Raw genomic sequence first — 18,546 nt, forward strand, 5'->3', positions numbered from 1 at the left:
GGACATGGGGGGTGATGGGGATGTTGGGGACCCCCGAGCTGTCAATCATCAGGGTGACACAGTGACCCCCCCACCATCCCGTACCCGCGGGGGGGGCACCTGTCGACGTCACCCTGCTAGGGGACAGGGGACACGGGGACATGGGGGTCATGGGGGTCATGGGGACATCAGGGGTGATGGGGACATCGGGGACCCCCAAGCTGTCAATCATCAGGATGACACAGTTACCCCCCGCCATCCCGTACCCGCGGGGGGGGCGCCTGTCGATGTCACCCTGCTAGGGGACAGGGGACATGGGACATGGGGGTTGTGGGGACATCGGGGGTGATGGGGACATCGGGGACCCCCGAGCCGTCAATCATCAGGGTGACACAGTGACCCCCCACCATCCAGTACCCGCGGGGGGGCACCTGTCAATGTCACCATGCTAGGGGACAGGGGACATGGGGACAGGGGACATGGGGACATCAGGGGTGATGGGGACATGGGGGTCATGGGGACATGGGGGTCATGGGGGTGATGGGGACATTGGGGACCCCCAAGCTGTCAATCATCAGGGTGACACAGTTACCCCCCGCCATCCCGTACCCGCGGGGGGGGCACCTGTCGACGTCACCCTGCTAGGGGACAGGGGACATGGGGGTCATGGGGACATGGGGGTGATGGGGACATGGGGGTCATGGGGGTGATGGGGACATTGGGGACCCCCGAGCTGTCAATCATCAGGGTGACACAGTGACCCCCACCATCCAGTACCCGCGGGGGGGGGCACCTGTCAATGTCACCCTGCTAGGGGACAGGGGACATGGGGACATGGGGGTCATGGGGGTCATGGGGACATCAGGGGTGATGGGGACATCGGGGACCCCCGAGCTGTCAATCATCAGGGTGACACAGTGACCCCCCACCATCCAGTACCCGCGGGGGGGGCACCTGTCAATGTCACCCTGCTAGGGGACAGGGGACATGGGGACAGGGGACATGGGGACATCAGGGGTGATGGGGACATGGGGGTCATGGGGACATGGGGGTCATGGGGGTGATGGGGACATTGGGGACCCCTGAGCTGTCAATCATCAGGGTGACACAGTGACCCCCACCACCATCCCGTACCCGCCGGGGGGGCACCTGTCGACGTCACCCTGCTAGGGGACACGGGACATGGGGGGACATTGGGGACATGGGGGTGATGGGGACATTGGGGGACATGGCGGGATATTGGGGTTGATGTGGACATTGGGGGTGATGGGGACATTGGGGACCCCCGAGCTGTCAATCATCAGGGTGACACAGTGACCCCCCCACAACCCAGTACCCGTGGGGGGGGCACCTGTCAATGTCACCCTGCTAGGGGACAGGGGACATGGGGGGGACAGGGGACATCATGGGGGGACTCGGGGGACATGGGGGGATATGGGGGACATGGGGACACCAGGGACATGGGAGACATGGGGACATTGAGGGGTCATGGGGACACCAGGGACATTGGGGCCATAGGGGACATGGGGGGGCTCTGGGGCCACCATGGGTGGGGACCCATGGCCATCGGGGTTGGGGACACTGTGGCCACCAGGTCCCTTCTGGGGACGAGGTCACCGCCGGGGCCACCACGGGCCTGTCCTGGCCACTGGCGGCCATCTTGGCCAGTGATGGTGGCCAATGGGGTCAGGGGACCTTGGCGGCCATCTTGGCCTGTCACCGTGGCCAATGGGGTCAGGGGACCTTGGCGGCCATCTTGGCCTGTCACCGTGGCCAATGGGGTCAGGGGACCTTGGCGGCCATCTTGGCCTGTCACCGTGGCCAATGGGGTCAGGGGACCTTGGCGGCCATCTTGGCCAGTGATGGCGGCCAATGGGGTCAGGGGACCTTGGCGGCCATCTTGGCCAGTGATGGCGGCCAATGGGGTCAGGGGGACTTTGGCGGCCATCTTGGCCTGTCACCATGGCCAATGGGGTCAGGGGGACTTTGGCGGCCATCTTGGCCAGTGATGGCGGCCAATGGGGTCAGGGGGACTTTGGCGGCCATCTTGGCCTGTCACCGTGGCCAATGGGGTCAGGGGACCTTGGTGGCCACCTTGGCCTGTCACCATGGCCAATGGGGTCAGGGGGACTATGGCGGCCAATGGGGTCGGGGGGACCTTGGCGGCCATCTTGGCCTGTCACCGTGGCCAATGGGGTCAGGGGACCTTGGCGGCCATCTTGGCCAGTGATGGCGGCCAATGGGGTCAGGGGGACTTTGGCGGCCATCTTGGCCTGTCACCATGGCCAATGGGGTCAGGGGGACTTTGGCGGCCATCTTGGCCTGTCACCGTGGCCAATGGGGTCAGGGGACATTGGCGGCCATCTTGGCCTGTCACCATGGCCAATGGGGTCGGGGGGACTTTGGCGGCCATCTTGGCCTGTCACCATGGCCAATGGGGTTGGGGAGACTTTGGCGGCCATCTTGGCCTGTCACCATGGCCAATGGGGTCAGGAGGACCCTTGGTGGCCATTTTCTGTGACCACAGCCAATGAGGGACAGGAGGAACCTTGTCGGCCATCTTCTTCCGTCACTGTGGCCAATCGTGGTCAACATGAGCCTTGTCGGCCATTTTCTCTCACCACCACAGCCAATGATGAACCGGATGAGCTTTGGCGGCCATTTTCTCTTCCCACCATGGCCATTGGTGGTCAGCAGGGACCATGGCGGCCATTTTCTGTCACCGTGACCAATGAGGGACAAGAGGAACCTTGTCGGCCATCTTGTCCTGTCACCATGGCCAATGGTGGAGAGGAGGGACCTAGTCGGCCATCTTTGCTAGCCACAGTGGCCAACACAGCTTGTCGGCCATCTTCTCCTGTCACCGTGGCCAACGATGACCAGGAAGAGCCTCGGCGGCCATTTTGTCTTGCCCCTGTGGCCAATGACGGAGAGGAGGGACCTTGTCGGCCATCTTCTCCTGTCACTGCAGCCAATGGTGGTCAAGATGAGCCTTGGCGGCCATTTTCTCCTGTCGCCATATCCAATGGCGGACAGGAAGAACCTTGTCGGCCATCTTGTGCCGCCACAGCCAATGATGGCCAGGCCATGACCCGGCAGCCATCTTGTTCCGCCATCCACGGCCAACGCGGTTCGGCGGCCATCTTGTCCCCGGACAACACCCAACGCCAGACAGGAAGCGGCTCGGCCGCCATCTTGATTGCGTCCCCATTGACCCCGGGGTCCCAGGAAAGGACCCTGAGCGTGATGGGGGGGGGGGACAGACCAGCCCCAGCCCCCCCAGGGGCCTCCGCTGCTTTCGAGCCCCTTCGGCTTTAATGATGCTTTGCCCCCCCCTCCCCCACCCCAATTTAAAGGGTCTTCCATTGACCTTTGACCTCTGCCCCTTGCCCCCCGCCTGGCTGATCCATGGTGGGGTCGGCCCCATTAGCACAAATTGGGGGGGCGAGGGGGGGACCCGGACGCCTGGGTCCTTTATGGTGGCGGGGTGGTCCTAGAGCAATGGGGGGGGCCCCGGACGCCTGGGTCCTTTTGGGGGGGGGCAGCTTTGGGGCAGGGGGGGGCAAAGGGGGAGCCCCGACGCCTGGGTTCCCCAGTTGGGGGGTGGATGGGGAGGACACCCCCCCCCCCCCCCAATTTCTGTGGCAATAAATGGCTTCAATATGTAGCTTCCCCCCCCCCAAATAAAATAGAGGGGGGGGTGGGGGGGTGGGTTAAACACCCCAAAGTGGGGGCGGCGGGGGGGGGACCCTTGGGGGGGACATGGGGCTGAGGGGGGGTCGGGGGGGCCCCCCCGCTCCTCCCCCCCCCCCCGCTGTACGATATGTAAATAGGGAGCGACGCGACCTCAATAAAGGATTTAAATTACACCCCCCTGTGTGATACCCCCCCCCCCAAAAATACCCCTGGGACCCCCAAAATAGTGCACGGAATGGGGGGGAATTAGGGATTGGGGGGGCAATTAGGGTGGGAGGGCAACGGGGGGGGTCATGGGGGCAATTAGGGGGCAATGGGGTAATTAGGAGCTGGGGGAACAATGGGGGACTATGGGGGCAATTAGGGGCTGGGGGTAGCTTTGGGGGCGATGGGGTAATTAGGGCCTGGGGGGGGCAATTAGGGGCTGGGGGGCCAATGAGGGGCTGGGAGAGCATTTAGGGGCTGGGGGCAATTGGGGGGTGATGGGGGCAATAGGGTAATTAGGGGCTGGGCAGTAATTAGGGGCTGGGGGGCCAATTAGGATCTGGGGGGACAATTTTGGAGGTGATGGCACCATTAGGGGCTGTGGGACAATTAGAAGCCATTGAGTAATTAGGGGCTGGGGGGGGGGTTAATTTGGGGGCAATTAGGGGCTGGAGGGGCAATTGGGGGGCAATGGGGTAATAATTAGGGGCTGGAGGGCAATTAGGGGCTGGGGGGGCAATTTTGGGGGCAATGGGCTAATTAGGGGCTGGGGGGGCAATTAGCGGCTGGGGGAGTAATTAGGGGCTGGGCGGCCAATGGGGTGGGGGGGGTTCGGGGGCGTGTCCTCCCCGTTGCCAGGACCCGCCCCCTCCGCATCTTTGTCTCCATGGCAACCCCGCCCACGCCCTTAACCCCGCCCTTCGCTGACGTCACCCTCGAAGCCCCGCCTCCCTCTTCCCCCCCCCCTTTTTTTTTTCCCCGGCCCGGGGGGGCCCCGCCCCCCCCCCCCCCCCCGCTCCCCCCTCCCCCCCCCGCCCGCGCGCCCGTCGCAGCCGCAACCGGAACCGGCACCGGGACCGGGACCCCCCAAAAAACCCCCCCGGGAACCCCCAAACCCCCCCCCGGACATCGACACCCCCCCAGGAACCGGGACCCCCCAAAACCGGCACCGGGACCCGCAGAACCCCCCCCGGACATCGACACCCCCCCAGGAACCGGGACCCCCCAAAATCGGCACCGGGACCCCCAAAACCCCCCCTGGACATCGACACCCCCACAGGAACCGGGACCCCAAAACGGGCACGGGGACCCCCCCAAAACAGCCCCCGGATCGGTACCAGGACCCCCCCCCGGGACCCCCCACACCCCAAAACCGGCTTTGAGAAGGTAACGGTGCAACGGGGGGGGGCGGAATTTGGGGGGGATCCGAGGGGGTTTTTGGGGGGGTGCGAGGGGTTTTTGGGGGACCTGAGGAGATTTGGGGGGGGCTGGAGGATTTGAGGGGTTTCCGGGGGTCTTTGGGGGGGGTACAGGGGGGGCTGATGGGTTTTGGGGGATCCGGATGTCTTTGGGGGGGGTCCAGGGGGACTGATGGGTTTTGGGGGTTCAGGGGTCGTTTGGGGGGGCCCTGGGGGATGTTGGGATCCGGGGGGGGGTCCTGGGAGGGCTGGAGGTTTTGGGGGGGGCCTGGGGGATATTGGGGATTTTGGGGGGGCCCTGGACGGTGTTGGGGGGGGGTCTGAAGATTTTGTGGGGGGGCCTGGGGGATGTTGGGGCCCAGGGGGGTCCTGGGGGGACCTTGAGGCTTTTTGGGGGGGCTGGAGAGATTGGGGGGGGTAGGAGGATTTGGGGGGGGTCTGTGGGAATCAGTGCATTTTGGGGGGACCCTGGGGGGTCTTGGGGTCCGGGGGGGGCTTGGGGGGGGGGGGAGGGAGGATTTTGGGGGGCCCTGGTGCTTTTTGGGGATGTGGGGGGGGGAGTCCTGTAGGATTTTGGGGTGTCTGGGGGGGGGTCCGGAGGTTTGGGGGGGGCAGCAAGAGGTTTGGTTTGGGGAGGTGGTCCTGATTGGGGGTCGGGGGGAGGACCCAGGCGTCCGGAGGGCCCTGCGCACACGCGTGTGCACGGAGATCACACGCGTGTGCATGTTCCTGTGTCCCCGTGCACGCTCCAACACGCTTGTGCACGCTCCAACATGCTTGTGCATGCTCACACACGCGTGTACACGCTCCAACATGTGTGTACACGCTCCCACACGCTTGTGCACGCTCCAACATGCTTGTGCACGCTCCAACATGCGTGTGCATGCTCCAACACGCTTGTGCACACTCCAACATGCTTGTGCATTCTCCAACATGCTTGTGCACGCTCCAACACGCTTGTGCACACTCCAACATGCTTGTGCAAGCTCCAACATGCGTGTGCACGCTCCAACACGCTTGTGCACACTCCAACATGCTTGTGCAAGCTCCAACATGCGTGTGCACGCTCCAACACGCTTGTGCACACTCCAACATGCTTGTGCATGCTCCAACATGCGTGTGCACGCTCCAACACGCTTGTGCACACTCCAACATGCTTGTGCATGCTCACACACGTGTGTACACGCTCCAACATGTGTGTACACGCTCCCACACGCTTGTGCACGCTCCAACATGCTTGTGCATTCTCCAACATGCTTGTGCACGCTCCAACATGCGTGTGCACACTCCAACATGCTTGTGCATGCTCCAACATGCTTGTGCACGCTCCCACATGCGTGTGCATGCTCCAACATGCGTGTGCACACTCCAACATGCTTGTGCATGCTCCCACACGCTTGTGCACGCTCCAACATGCTTGTGCACGCTCCAACATGCTTGTGCACGCTCCAACACGCTTGTGCACGCTCCAACATGCTTGTGCACGCTCCCACACGCTTGTGCACGCTCCAACATGCGTGTGCACGCTCCAACACGCTTGTGCATGCTCCACCATACTTGTGCACGCTCCCACACGCTTGTGCACGCTCCAACATGCGTGTGCACACTCCAACACGCTTGTGCACACTCCAACACGCTTGTGCACGCTCCCACACGCTTGTGCATGCTCCAACATGTGTGTGCATGCTCCAACACACTTGTGCACGCTCCAACATGCGTGTGCATTCTCCAACATGCTTGTGCACGCTCCAACATGCTTGTGCATGCTCACACACGCGTGTGCACACCCCAACATGCTTGTGCATTCTCCAACATGCGTGTGCACGCTCCAACATGCGTGTGCACGCTCGAACATGCTTGTGCACGCTCCAACATGCGTGTGCATGCTTCAACATGCGTGTGCACGCTCCAACATGCGTGTGCATGCTCCAACATGCTTGTGCATGCTCCAACACACTTGTGCACGCTCCAACATGCGTGTGCATTCTCCAACATGCTTGTGCACACTCCAACACGCTTGTGCATGCTCCAACACACTTGTGCACGCTCCAACATGCGTGTGCACGCTCCAACATGCTTGTGCATTCTCCAACATGCGTGTGCACGCTCCAACATGCGTGTGCACGCTCGAACATGCTTGTGCACGCTCCAACATGCGTGTGCATGCTTCAACATGCGTGTGCACGCTCCAACATGCGTGTGCATGCTCCAACATGCTTGTGCATGCTCCAACACACTTTGTGCACGCTCCAACATGCGTGTGCATTCTCCAACATGCTTGTGCACACCCCAACATGCTTGTGCACACTCCAACATACTTGTGCACGCTCCAACATGGTGTGCATGCTCCAACATGTGTGTGCACGCTCCAACACGCTTGTGCACGCTCCAACATGCGTGTGCACGCTCCAACACGCTTGTGCACGCTCCAACATGCGTGTGCATGCTCCAACACGCTTGTGCACACTCCACCATGCTTGTGCACGCTCCACACGCTTGTGCACGCTCCAACATGCTTGTGCATTCTCCAACATGCTTGTGCACGCTCCAACATGCGTGTGCATTCTCCAACACGCTCGTGCACGCTCCAACATGCGTGTGCACGCTCCAACATGCGTGTGCATGCTCCAACACGCTTGTGCATGCTCCCACACGCTTGTGCACGCTCCAACATGCTTGTGCACGCTCCAACACGCTTGTGCATTCTCCAACATGCTTGTGCATTCTCCAACACGCTCGTGTACGCTCCAACATGCGTGTGCACGCTCCAACATGCTTGTGCACGCTCCAACATGCGTGTGCACACTCCAACATGCTTGTGCACGCTCCAACATGCTTGTGCACGCTCCAACACGCTTGTGCATGCTCCAACATGCGTGTGCACACTCCAACATGCTTGTGCACGCTCCAACATGCTTGTGCATTCTCCAACATGCGTGTGCACGCTCCAACATGCGTGTGCATGCTCCCACACGCTTGTGCACGCTCCCGCCTCCCCGTGCCCGCTCCCACACGCGTGTGCAAGTCCCCCGCACCAACCAGCCCCGTCCCGTCCAGCTGGCGCGGGGGCGGACACCTCAGTGCACGAGGCCCCTCGTGCAAGGCCCTTGTGCAAGCCCCGCCCCCCCCCCCCCCCCCCCCAATCTCTGCAGCTCTAGGGCCGTCACGGAGGAGCCGCCAGCGCCCGACGTGCAAGGTCACGGCCGAGGTCAAGGTCAAGGTCACGGTCACGGCACGTCACCCCCCATGGACCTCGCCCCCCCCCGGGGCCCTGACACGTGCTGGGGGGGCAGCCCCGGACGCCTGGGTCCCTTCAGCCCCCGGACGCCTGGGTCCCTTGCCCACAGCACGAGGAAGGTGGGGGGGTGTAGGGGGGCCCGGACGCCTGGGTCCCCGAGCAGCTACGGGGTTGTAGGTGGCAAATTTGGGGTTCCTGAGCCACCCCCGGACTCCTGGGTCCCCCCCCACCACCCCAGCAGCCCCTTCCCTCCTGAACACCTGGGTCCCCACCCGGACGCCTGGGTCCCCCTCTAAACGTCTATACACCAGGGGGGTCTAGGGTCCAAATTTGGGGTCCCTGACCCACCCGGACGCCTGGGTCCCTCCCGAACTCCCTTGGGGGTGTCCATCCCCATCCCCCCGAACTCCTGGGTCCCTCCCCAAACTCCTGGTTCCCCCCGAATTCCTGGGTCCTAGAGCAGGGCGGGCGGGGGGGGGTCTAGGATCCAAACTTACAGTCCCTGACCCACCCGAACTCCTGGGTCCCTCCCGAACTCCCACCCCCTGGACTCCTGGTCCCCTCCAAACTCCTGGGTCCCTCCGAACTCCTGGTGCCCCCGAACTCCTGGGTCCCTCCCGAACTCCTGGGTCCCCTCCCAAACTCCTTGGTCCTATAGCAGGCAGGGGAGGGTCTAGGATCCAAATTTAGGCTCCTTTGCCCCACCCGGACGCCTGGGTACCCACCCGGACGCCTGGTCCATCCCGACCTCCCACCCCCTGGACTCCTGGGTCCCTCCCGAACTCCTGGGTCCCTCCCGAACTCCTGGGTGCCCCCCAAACTCCTGGGTGCCCCCCGAACTCCTGGGTCCCTCCCAAACTCCTGAATCCTATAGCAGACAGGTGGGGTCTAGGATCCAAATTTAGGCTCCTTGCCCCACCCGGACGCCTGGTCCCTTCAGAACCCCCTGGGTCCCAGAGCAGGGAGAGGGGGGTCTAGGATCCAAATTTAGGCTCCTTTGCCCCACCCGGACGCCTGGGTCCCCACCCGGACGCCTGGGTCCATCCCGACCTCCCACCCCCCTGGACTCCTGGGTCCCCTCCTGAACTCCTGGTCCCTCCCGAACTCCTGGTCCGTCCCGAACTCCTGGGTCCCTCCCGAACTCCTGGGTCCCCTCCCAAACTCCTGGGTCCCTCCCGAACGCCTGGGTCCCTCCCGAACTCCTGGGTCCCCTCCCAAACTCCTGGATCCCTCCCGAACTCCTGGGTCCCTCCCGAACTCCTGGGTCCCTCCCGAACTCCTGGGTGCCCCCTGAACTCCTGGGTGCCCCCCGAACTCCTGGGTCCCTCCCGAACTCCTGAATCCTATAGCAGAAAGGTGGGGTCTAGGATCCAAATTTAGGCTCCTTGCCCCACCCGGACGCCTGGGTCCCCACCCGGACGCCTGGGTCCCTCCGATCCCCCCCCCTCCCGTCCCCCTGGGTCCGTCTCTGAGCTGCGCGCCCCCCCGGGGGCTGCGTCCCAGGCTGGAGTCGCTGAAGCGCTGGAATGGGGAGGGGGTGCTGTGGTGCGAGCGGGGGGCGCAGCTGCTGCTGACGGCCGTGGGGGCCTTCGCGGCCTTCGCCTCATGACCATCGCCATCGGCACCGACTACTGGCTCTACGCCCGCGCCTTCCTCTGCAACACCAGCAACGCCTCCGGGGGGGGCGACGACGGCGGGGGGGGCGCCCGGGACCGCCTGCGACCCGGGGGGGCTCACGCACTCGGGGCTCTGGAGGATTTGCTGCCTGGAAGGTGCGGGGGGGGGGGCGGGGGGGGTGGGGAGGGGGGAGGGGGGGGGGTTGGGGGTGTTAATGGGGGGGTGGGGGGTGGGAGTGGGGACATTCATGGGGTCACTTGGGGACGCTTTGGGGGTCATTGGGGATATTAGTGGGGTCATCTGGGTCATTCGTGGCATCATTTGGGGACGTCTGCGGGGGGGTCATTGGGGACATTAATGGGGGCGTTGGGGACATTAATGGGGCGTTGGGGATGTTTGGGGGGTCATTGGGGACATTAATGGGGTCATTGGGGATGTTTGGGGGTCATTGGGGACATTAATGGGGGCGTTGGGGATGTTTGGGGGCTCATTGGGGACATTAATGGGGTCATTGAGGATGTTTGGGGGGTCATTGGAGACATTAATGGGGTCACTGGGGACATTAATGGGGTCATTGGGGATGTTTGGGGGGTCATTTGGGACATTAATGGGGTCACTGGGGACATTAATGGGGTCATTGGGACATTAATGGGCTCATTGGGGACATTAATGGGGTCATTGGGATGTTTGGGGGGTCATTGGGGATGTTTGGGGGGTCATTGGGGACATTAATGGGTTCATTGGGGATGTTTCGGGGGTCATTTGGGGATGTTTGGGGGGACATTGGGGACATTAATGGGGTCATTGGGGACATTGATGGGGTCATTGTGGATATTTATGGCCACCATGGGCACAGTGTCCCCATCCCCATGATGTCCCCATCCCCGCGGTGTCCCCACGGTGTCCCCGCGGTGTCCCCGCAGGGCTCAAGCGGGGGCCTGTGCCTGAAGATCAACCACTTCCCCGAGGACATGGAGTACGACCACGACAGCGCCGAGTACCTGCTGCGTGAGTCGCCATGGCAACCGCCCCGTCACCGCGGCAACCGCCCCGGCATCTCCATGGCAACTGCCCCATCACCACAGCAAACCGCCCCAGCATCTCCATGGCAACCGCCCCATCACCATGGCACCACCCCATCGCCACGGCAACCACCCCATCACTGAGGCAACAGCTCCATCATCTCCATGACAACCGCCCCATCCCCCTGGCAACTGCCCCATCCCCATGCCAACCACCCCATCACTGCAAACAGCCCCATCACCATGGCAACCACCCCATTCCCCCTGGCAGCCACCGCATCACCATGGCAACCACCCCAGCATCTCCATGGCAACCGCCCTCATCCCCATGGCAACCACCCCATCCACCTGGCAACCACTGCATCACCCCAGCGATGTCCCCAGTGTTATCCCGGCATCACCCCGGTAACCGCTGTGGCGTTGCCGTGGCAACCGCCCCGGCATCGTCACCACGATGCCTTGACGACCAGCTGCCATCATCCTGGCGATGCTCCTGCCGTTGCCATGGTGACGTGTCACCCCGGCAACCGCTCAGCAGCATCCCGGCCATGCCCAGTCGTTGCCATGGCAACCGCGGGCCCTAGCAACGGGGCTGCCACGGAAACCCCGCCCATAGCAACCCGGGCTGCCCCCGATTGGCTGCTGGTCTCGGAGCACTCTGATTGGCTGCTGGTTGTGGTACTGCTGTTCTCCTTATTGGTTCCCGCCCTCAAAGATCTCTCCTCTGATTGGCTGATGCCTTTAAGGGCTCCCATTGGCTGGGGCTGACAGATCCCATGCCATTCCTGTGTTCTGATTGGCTCTCTATTTGATGCGCTCCCATTGGTCGGGGCTAAAAGATCCTATGCCTTTTGTGCGCTCTGATTGGCTGCCAGATTGAGGGTTCCCATTGGCTGGGACTAAGAGATTCCCATGCCGTTTGTGCACTCTGATTGGCCAACAGCTCCGGGGGCTCCATTGGCCAGATCTAACGAGGGGGGCGGGTCCCACAGGGGTATTCTGGGTCCCCATTGGCTGTAATTAATGGAGGGTGTGTGTGTGTGTGTGTGTATATGTCTCTCAGGACTGTTCCATTGTCAGTAACGAACAGGGGGGGGGTCCGCAGGACTGTTCCACTGTCAGTAACGAACCGGGGGTTCTCCAGGACTGTTCCATAGTAACAAACTGGGGGGGTCTCCAGGACTGTTCCACTGTCAGTAACAAACCAGGGAGGTCTCCAGGACTGTTCCACTGTCAGTAACGAAATGGGGGAGTTCTCCAAGACTCTTCCACTGTCAGTAACGAACTGGGGGGGTCTCCAGGACTGTTCCACTGTAACAAACCGGGGGGTCTGCAGGACTGTTCCATTGTCACTAACGAACCCGGGGGGGCTCTCCAGGACTGTTCCACTGTAACAAACCAGGGGGGTCTGCAGGACTGTTCCATTGTCACTAACGAACCCGGGGGGGGTCTCCAGGACTGTTCCACTGTAACAAACCGGGGGGGTCTGCAGGACTGTTCCATTGTCAGTAACGAACGGGGGGGGTCTCCAGGACTGTTCCACTGTCAGTAACGAAACGGGGGGGTTCTCCAAGACTCTTCCACTGTCAGTAACGAACCGGGGGGGTCTGCAGGACTGTTCCACTGTAACAAACCGGGGGGGTCTCCAGGACTGTTCCACTGTCAGTAACGAACGGGGGGGTCCGCAGGGGTGGTCCGGGCCTCCAGCATCTTCCCCATCCTGAGCGCGGTGCTGCTGCTGCTGGGGGGGGTGTGCGTGGCCGCCAGCCGCCTGCGCCGCGCGCGCACCAGCCTGGTCCTGGGCGCCGGCATCCTCTTCGTCGCCGCCGGTGGGTGACGGGCGCGGGGCCCCTGGGTGCCCCCAACCCCCCCGGGGTCCCTTGGGTGCCCCCAAACTGCCTCAAGGTCCCCTGGGTCCCCAAAACCGCCCTGGAGTCCCCTGGGTCCCCCACAACCCCTGGTGTCTTGGGGAGGGGTCCCCTGGGTGCCCCCCAACTGCCCCGGGGTCCCTTGTGTTCCCTGGGGTCCCTTGGGTGCTCCAAAGCGCCCCAGGGTCCCATGGGTGCTCCCAAACTGCCCTGGGGTCCCTTGTGTCCCCTGGGATCCCATGGGTGCCCCCAACCACCCCGGAGTCCCCTGGGGTCCCCCAAACTGCCCTGGGGTCCCTTGTGTCCCCTGGGGTCCCTTGGGTGCCCTAAACTCCCCCAGGGTCCCTTGGGTGCCCCCAAACTGCCTCAAGGTCCCCTGGGTCCCCAAAACCACCCTGGAGTCCCCTGGGTCCCCCACAACCCCTGGTGTCTTGGGGAGGGGTCCCCTGGGTGCCCCCCAACTGCCCCGGGGTCCCTTGTGTTCCCTGGGGTCCCTTGGGTGCTCCAAAGCGCCCCAGGGTCCCATGGGTGCTCCCAAACTGCCCTGGGGTCCCTTGTGTCCCCTGGGATCCCATGGGTGCCCCCAACCACCCCGGAGTCCCCTGGGGTCCCCCAAACTGCCCTGGGGTCCCTTGTGTCCCCTGGGGTCCCTTGGGTGCCCTAAACTCCCCCAGGGTCCCTTGGGTGCCCCCAAATTGCCTCAAGGTCCCCTGGGTCCCCAAAACCACCCTGGAGTCCCCTGGGTCCCCCACAACCCCTGGTGTCTTGGGGAGGGGTCCCCTGGGTGCCCCCCAACTGCCCCGGGGTCCCTTATGTTCCCTGGGGTCCCTTGGGTGCTCCAAAGCGCCCCGGGGTCCCATGGGTGCCCCCAAACTGCCCTGGGGTCCCTTGTGTCCCCTGGGATCCCATGGGTGCCCCCAACCACCCCGGAGTCCCCTGGGTCCCCCAAACCACCCCGGGGTCCCCTGGGTCCCCCAAAGCCCCTGGTGTCTTGGGGAGGGGTCCCCTCTGTCCCCTGGGTCTCTGTCCTTCATCCCTTGTCCCCTGTCCCTTGTCCCTCATCCTTTACCCCTTGTCCCCTGTCCCACATTCCCCATCCCATGCCTGTCTTCCCCATGTCCCTTGTCCCCTATCCCTTGTCCCCTGTTCCTTGGCCCTCATCCTTTACCCCTTGTCCCCTGTCCCATATCCATTACCCCTTGTCCCCTGCCCCTTGTCCCATGTCCCATGTCCCATATCCATTACCCCTGTCCCACATTCCCCATCCCCTGCCTGTCTCTCTCTTATCCCCTGTCCCATGTCCCATGTCCCTTGTCCCCTGTCCCATATCCATTACCCCTTGTCCCCTGTCCCATGTCCCTTGTCCCCTGTCCCATATCCATTACCCCTTGTCCCCGTCCCCTGTCCCATGTCTCTTGTCCCCTGTCCCCTGCCCCTTGTCCCATGTCCCATGTCCCACGTCCCTTGTCCCTTGTCCCCTGTCCCATATCCATTACCACTTGTCCCCTGTCTCTTGTCCCATGTCCCTTGTCCCTTGTCCCCTGGCCCATATCCATTACCCCTTGTCCCCTGCCCCTTGTCCCATGTCCCATGTCCCATGTCCCTTGTCCCTTGTCCCCTGCCCCTTGTCTCCTGTCCCATGTCCCTTGTCCCTTGTCCCATATCCATTACCCCTGTCCCACATTCCCCATCCCCTGCCTGTCTCTCTCATATCCCCTGTCCCCTGTCCCTTGTCCCTTGTCCCCTGTCCCATATCCATTACCCCTTGTCCCCGTCCCCTGTCCCATGTCTCTTGTCCCCTGTCCCCTGCCCCTTGTCCCATGTCCCATGTCCCATGTCCCTCGTCCCTTGTCCCCTGTCCCATATCCATTACCACTTGTCCCCTGTCTCTTGTCCCATGTCCCTTGTCCCTTGTCCCCTGGCCCATATCCATTACCCCTTGTCCCCTGTCCCATGTCTCTTGTCCCCTGTCCCCTGCCCCTTGTCCCATATCCCTTGTCCCCTGTCCCATATCCATTACCCCCTGTCCCTTGTCCCCTGTCCCATGTCCCTTGTCCCCTGTCCCATATCCATTACCCCTTGTCCCCTGCCCCTTGTCCCATGTCCCATGTCCCATGTCCCTTGTCCCCTGTCCCCTGCCCCTTGTCCCCTGTCCCATGTCCCTTGTCCCCTGTCCCATATCCATTACCCCTGTCCCACATTCCCCATCCCCTGCCTGTCTCTCTCTTATCCCCTGTCCCATGTCCCCTGTCCCTTGTCCCCTGTCCCATATCCATTACCCCTTGTCCCCTGTCCCATGTCCATTACCCCTTGTCCCCTGTCCCTTGTCCCCTGTCCCATATCCATTACCACTTGTCCCCTGTCTCCTGTCCCATGTCCCTTGTCCCTTGTCCCCTGTCCCATATCCATTACCCCTTGTCCCCTGTCTCCTGTCCCATGTCCCATGTCCCTTGTCCCCTGTCCCCCCCCCAACCCCCCCAGGCCTCAGCAACATCATCGGGGTGATCGTGTACATCTCTGCCAACGCGGGGGACCCGGGGACCAAGCGCGACGAGGACAAGAAGAGCCACTACTCGTACGGCTGGTCCTTCTACTTCGGGGGCTTGTCCTTCATCCTGGCCGAGGCCATCGGGGTGCTGGCCGTCAACCTCTACATCGAGCGCCACCGCAAGGCCCGGGGGGGCCCCGGGGGGGGCCCGGGACCCCCGCCCCCCCCTCCGCCCCCCCGCGGTCCCCAAGGACCCCGCCCCCGCCCGCGCCGCCGCTCCCGCTCCAGCTCCCGCTCCAGCGAACCCGGCCGCTCCCGCGACGCGTCCCCGCCGCCCCCTCCCCCCCCGGGGAAAAGCGGGGGGGGGGGGGAGTGCGGGGGGGAGTGGGGGGGGTGGGGGTGCCCCCCCGGCTGATATCTCCATGTACACCCTATCGAGGGAGGGACCCCCCGGTACCGCCCCCCCCGGCACCCCCGGGCCCCCCTTTTTGCAGCTGCACAACGCGTTTGGGAAAGACCCCCCCGGGGGACCCCCCGATAGCGCCTCGGGGACCAGCACCCTCAACCGCAAGACCACCCCCGTCTAGGGGACCCCGGACCCCCCCGGGACCCCCCGGGACCCCCAGACCCTCCGGGGACCAGCACCCCCAACCGCAAGGCCACCCCCATCTAGGGGACCCCCAGACCCCCTCGGAACCCCCCGGGACCCCCAGACCCCCTCGGAACCCCCCGGGACCCCCCTGGGCCCCCCCCGGGACCCCCAGAACGACCCGAGACCCCCTCGGGACCCTCAGACCCCCTGGGGACCCCACCGGGACCCCCCAGATCCCCCAGGGACCCCCCCGGGATCCCCCAGACTCCCCCGGGACCCCCAGATCCCCTCGAGACCCCCCCGGAACCCCCAGACCCTCCGGGGACCAGCACCCTCAAGACCACCCCCGTCGAGGGGACCCCCAGACCCCCCCGGGACCTCCAGACCTCCCTAAGACCCCCCCGAACCCCCCCAGGACCCTCTAGAACTCCTGGGGTCCCCCAGATCCCCCTGGGACCCCCAGACCTCCCCAAACCCCCCTGGGACCCCCTAGAATTCCTGGGGCACCCCCAGGGACCCCCAAACCCCCCGGGACCCCCCCCCTCCATCAAGGGCTAAACTCCACTCCAGCTCTGAGCCCCCCCATTCCACTGGGGGACCCTAAAACCACCGTCTCTTCAGGGGCTCCCCGAAACTGCCAGTTCCTTGCGGGGGGGGGGGGGGGGGCAAAACCGCTGTCATTTGGAGGGGGTCCCCTGAAACTGTTCTCATTTGGGGGGGCCCAAAACCGCCATTTGTTGGAGGGGGGGGTCCCCAAAATGCCAGTTCTTTGTGGGGGGTCCCTGAAACCGCTGTCTCGTGGGGGGTCCCCAAAACTGCCAGTTTTTTGGGGGGGTCCCTGAAACCGCTGTTTCTTGGGGGGTCCCTGAAACTGCCAGTTCTTTGGGGGGTCCCTGAAACCGCTGTCTCTTGGGGGTTCCCGAAACTGCCAATTCTTTGGGGGGGTCCCCGTAACCCCCATTTCCCGGGGGGGAGTCCCCAAAAGCGCCACTTTTGCCCCTCCCAACCTGTCCCTTTTTTGGGGGGGGTCCCCAGGGAGGACCCCTTGGGGTCCCTGTGCCTTATGGGGGGCAATGGGACCAGTGTGGCCCAGTACCGGGGCAGGATCCGACCAGTACCCCCAGTGCCCCCCCCCACGGGACCAGTACCACCCCAGTATGGCCCAGTGCTCCCAGTATCCCCAGTGCCCCGGGCTGGCTGCAGAGCTGGGCTCTCCGGTGCAGCCTCAGACCAGTTGCTCCCAGTAACTGACCAGTTGCTCCCAGTAACCAACCAGTTGCTCCCAGTTACCACCCAGTCACTCCCAGTATCCCCCAATTGGTCCCAGTTACCCCCCCCATCACTCCCAGTCACTCCCAGTCTCCTCCAATTGGTCCCAGTTACCCCCCCCATCACTCCCAGTCACTCCCAGTCTCCTCCAATTGGTCCCAGTTACCCCCCCCATCACTCCCAGTCACTCCCAGTCTCCTCCAATTGGTCCCAGTTACCCCCCTCATCACTCCCAGTCACTCCCAGTCTCCCCCAATTGGTCCCAGTTACCCCCCCCATCACTCCCAGTTGCTCCCAGTCATTCCCAGTCTCCCCCAATTGGTCCCAGTTACCCCCCCCATCACTCCCAGTCACTCCCAGTCTCCTCCAATTGGTCCCAGTTACCCCCCTCATCACTCCCAGTTGCTCCCAGTCTCCCCCAATTGGTCCCAGTTACCCCCCCCATCACTCCCAGTCACTCCCAGTCTCCCCCAATTGGTCCCAGTTACCCCCCTCATCACTCCCAGTCACTCCCAGTTGCTCCCAGTCACTCCCAGTCCCCACCCACCACACCTCCCAGTCAGTCCCAGTGTCCCCCGCCCGGCCCCATTAACGAACGTTGGTTAATTGGGGAGGAAGAGGAAGCGGGGGGGCCGGGATCGTTGGGAGCCCCCCCCTCCACGAGCACGCGCAGCGCCGGGTGCCCCAGGCCCCGCCCCCCTGTACAGCCCCGCCCCTTTGTACAGCCACGCCTCCATTTCCCATTGGCTCCGCCCCCTGTACAGCGCCGGGAGCCGCCCACCCTGGGGCTCGGCCACGCCCATCCCGGGCTTGGCCACGCCCACCCCAGACTCGGCCCCGCCCACCCTGGGCTCGGCCCCGCCCCCTTGCATGGATTTTTACTGCGATTTTGCTCTTTAAAATAAAATGGAATCTCTGGACGTGGTGCGGGGGGGACACGGGGGGACACGGGGGGACATGGAGATGGGGGGACACGGGGGGGTCACAGGGGGTCACGGGGGACATGTGGATGGGGGGACATAGAGGGAAGTGGGGGGGAACCCGCCTGGTTGCCATGGGAACGGGAAGAGTCCCTGGGCTGTTGCCATGGCAACCCCGAGGGACACCCCTCCCCCAGCCCAGTGACCTCATGGGGCTAATGGTGGTTCATTAATATTAATGAGGGAGGTGAATATTCATGAGGCACTTAGCAACCAAACCGGCCGCGCCCTTAGCAACGGAGTAGGCCCCGCCCTTCAGGCCATCCTGCCCTTCCATTGGATGGCAGGCTTGTCAGTCAGGGAGAGAGACGGGGCTAAAAGTCCCTCAGGCCTTATTGGTTCCCTGACTGCTGATTGGTCAGCGTAGTTGCCTATCACCCAATTCGCGGCTGTC

General features: G+C 63.7%; 1 protein-coding gene across 1 annotated transcript; it reads left to right on the forward strand.

Annotated features, from left to right (window-relative positions):
• Window positions 1-9,610: 9,610 nt before the first annotated feature.
• LOC135578089 (voltage-dependent calcium channel gamma-8 subunit-like) lies at window positions 9,611-18,092 on the forward strand (the record flags this gene model as incomplete). Its single annotated transcript, XM_065048286.1, is given in 7 exon segments — window positions 9,611-9,914; window positions 9,917-10,035; window positions 10,037-10,088; window positions 10,857-10,867; window positions 10,869-10,941; window positions 12,644-12,784; window positions 15,305-18,092. Coding segments are annotated over 7 exon segments (1,122 nt in total), but the record flags the coding sequence as incomplete, so codon positions are not given.
• Window positions 18,093-18,546: the final 454 nt, after the last annotated feature.

This window comes from Columba livia, unplaced genomic scaffold (genome assembly GCF_036013475.1).
Source record: "Columba livia isolate bColLiv1 breed racing homer unplaced genomic scaffold, bColLiv1.pat.W.v2 Scaffold_409, whole genome shotgun sequence".
Taxonomy (NCBI): Eukaryota; Metazoa; Chordata; class Aves; order Columbiformes; family Columbidae; genus Columba; species Columba livia.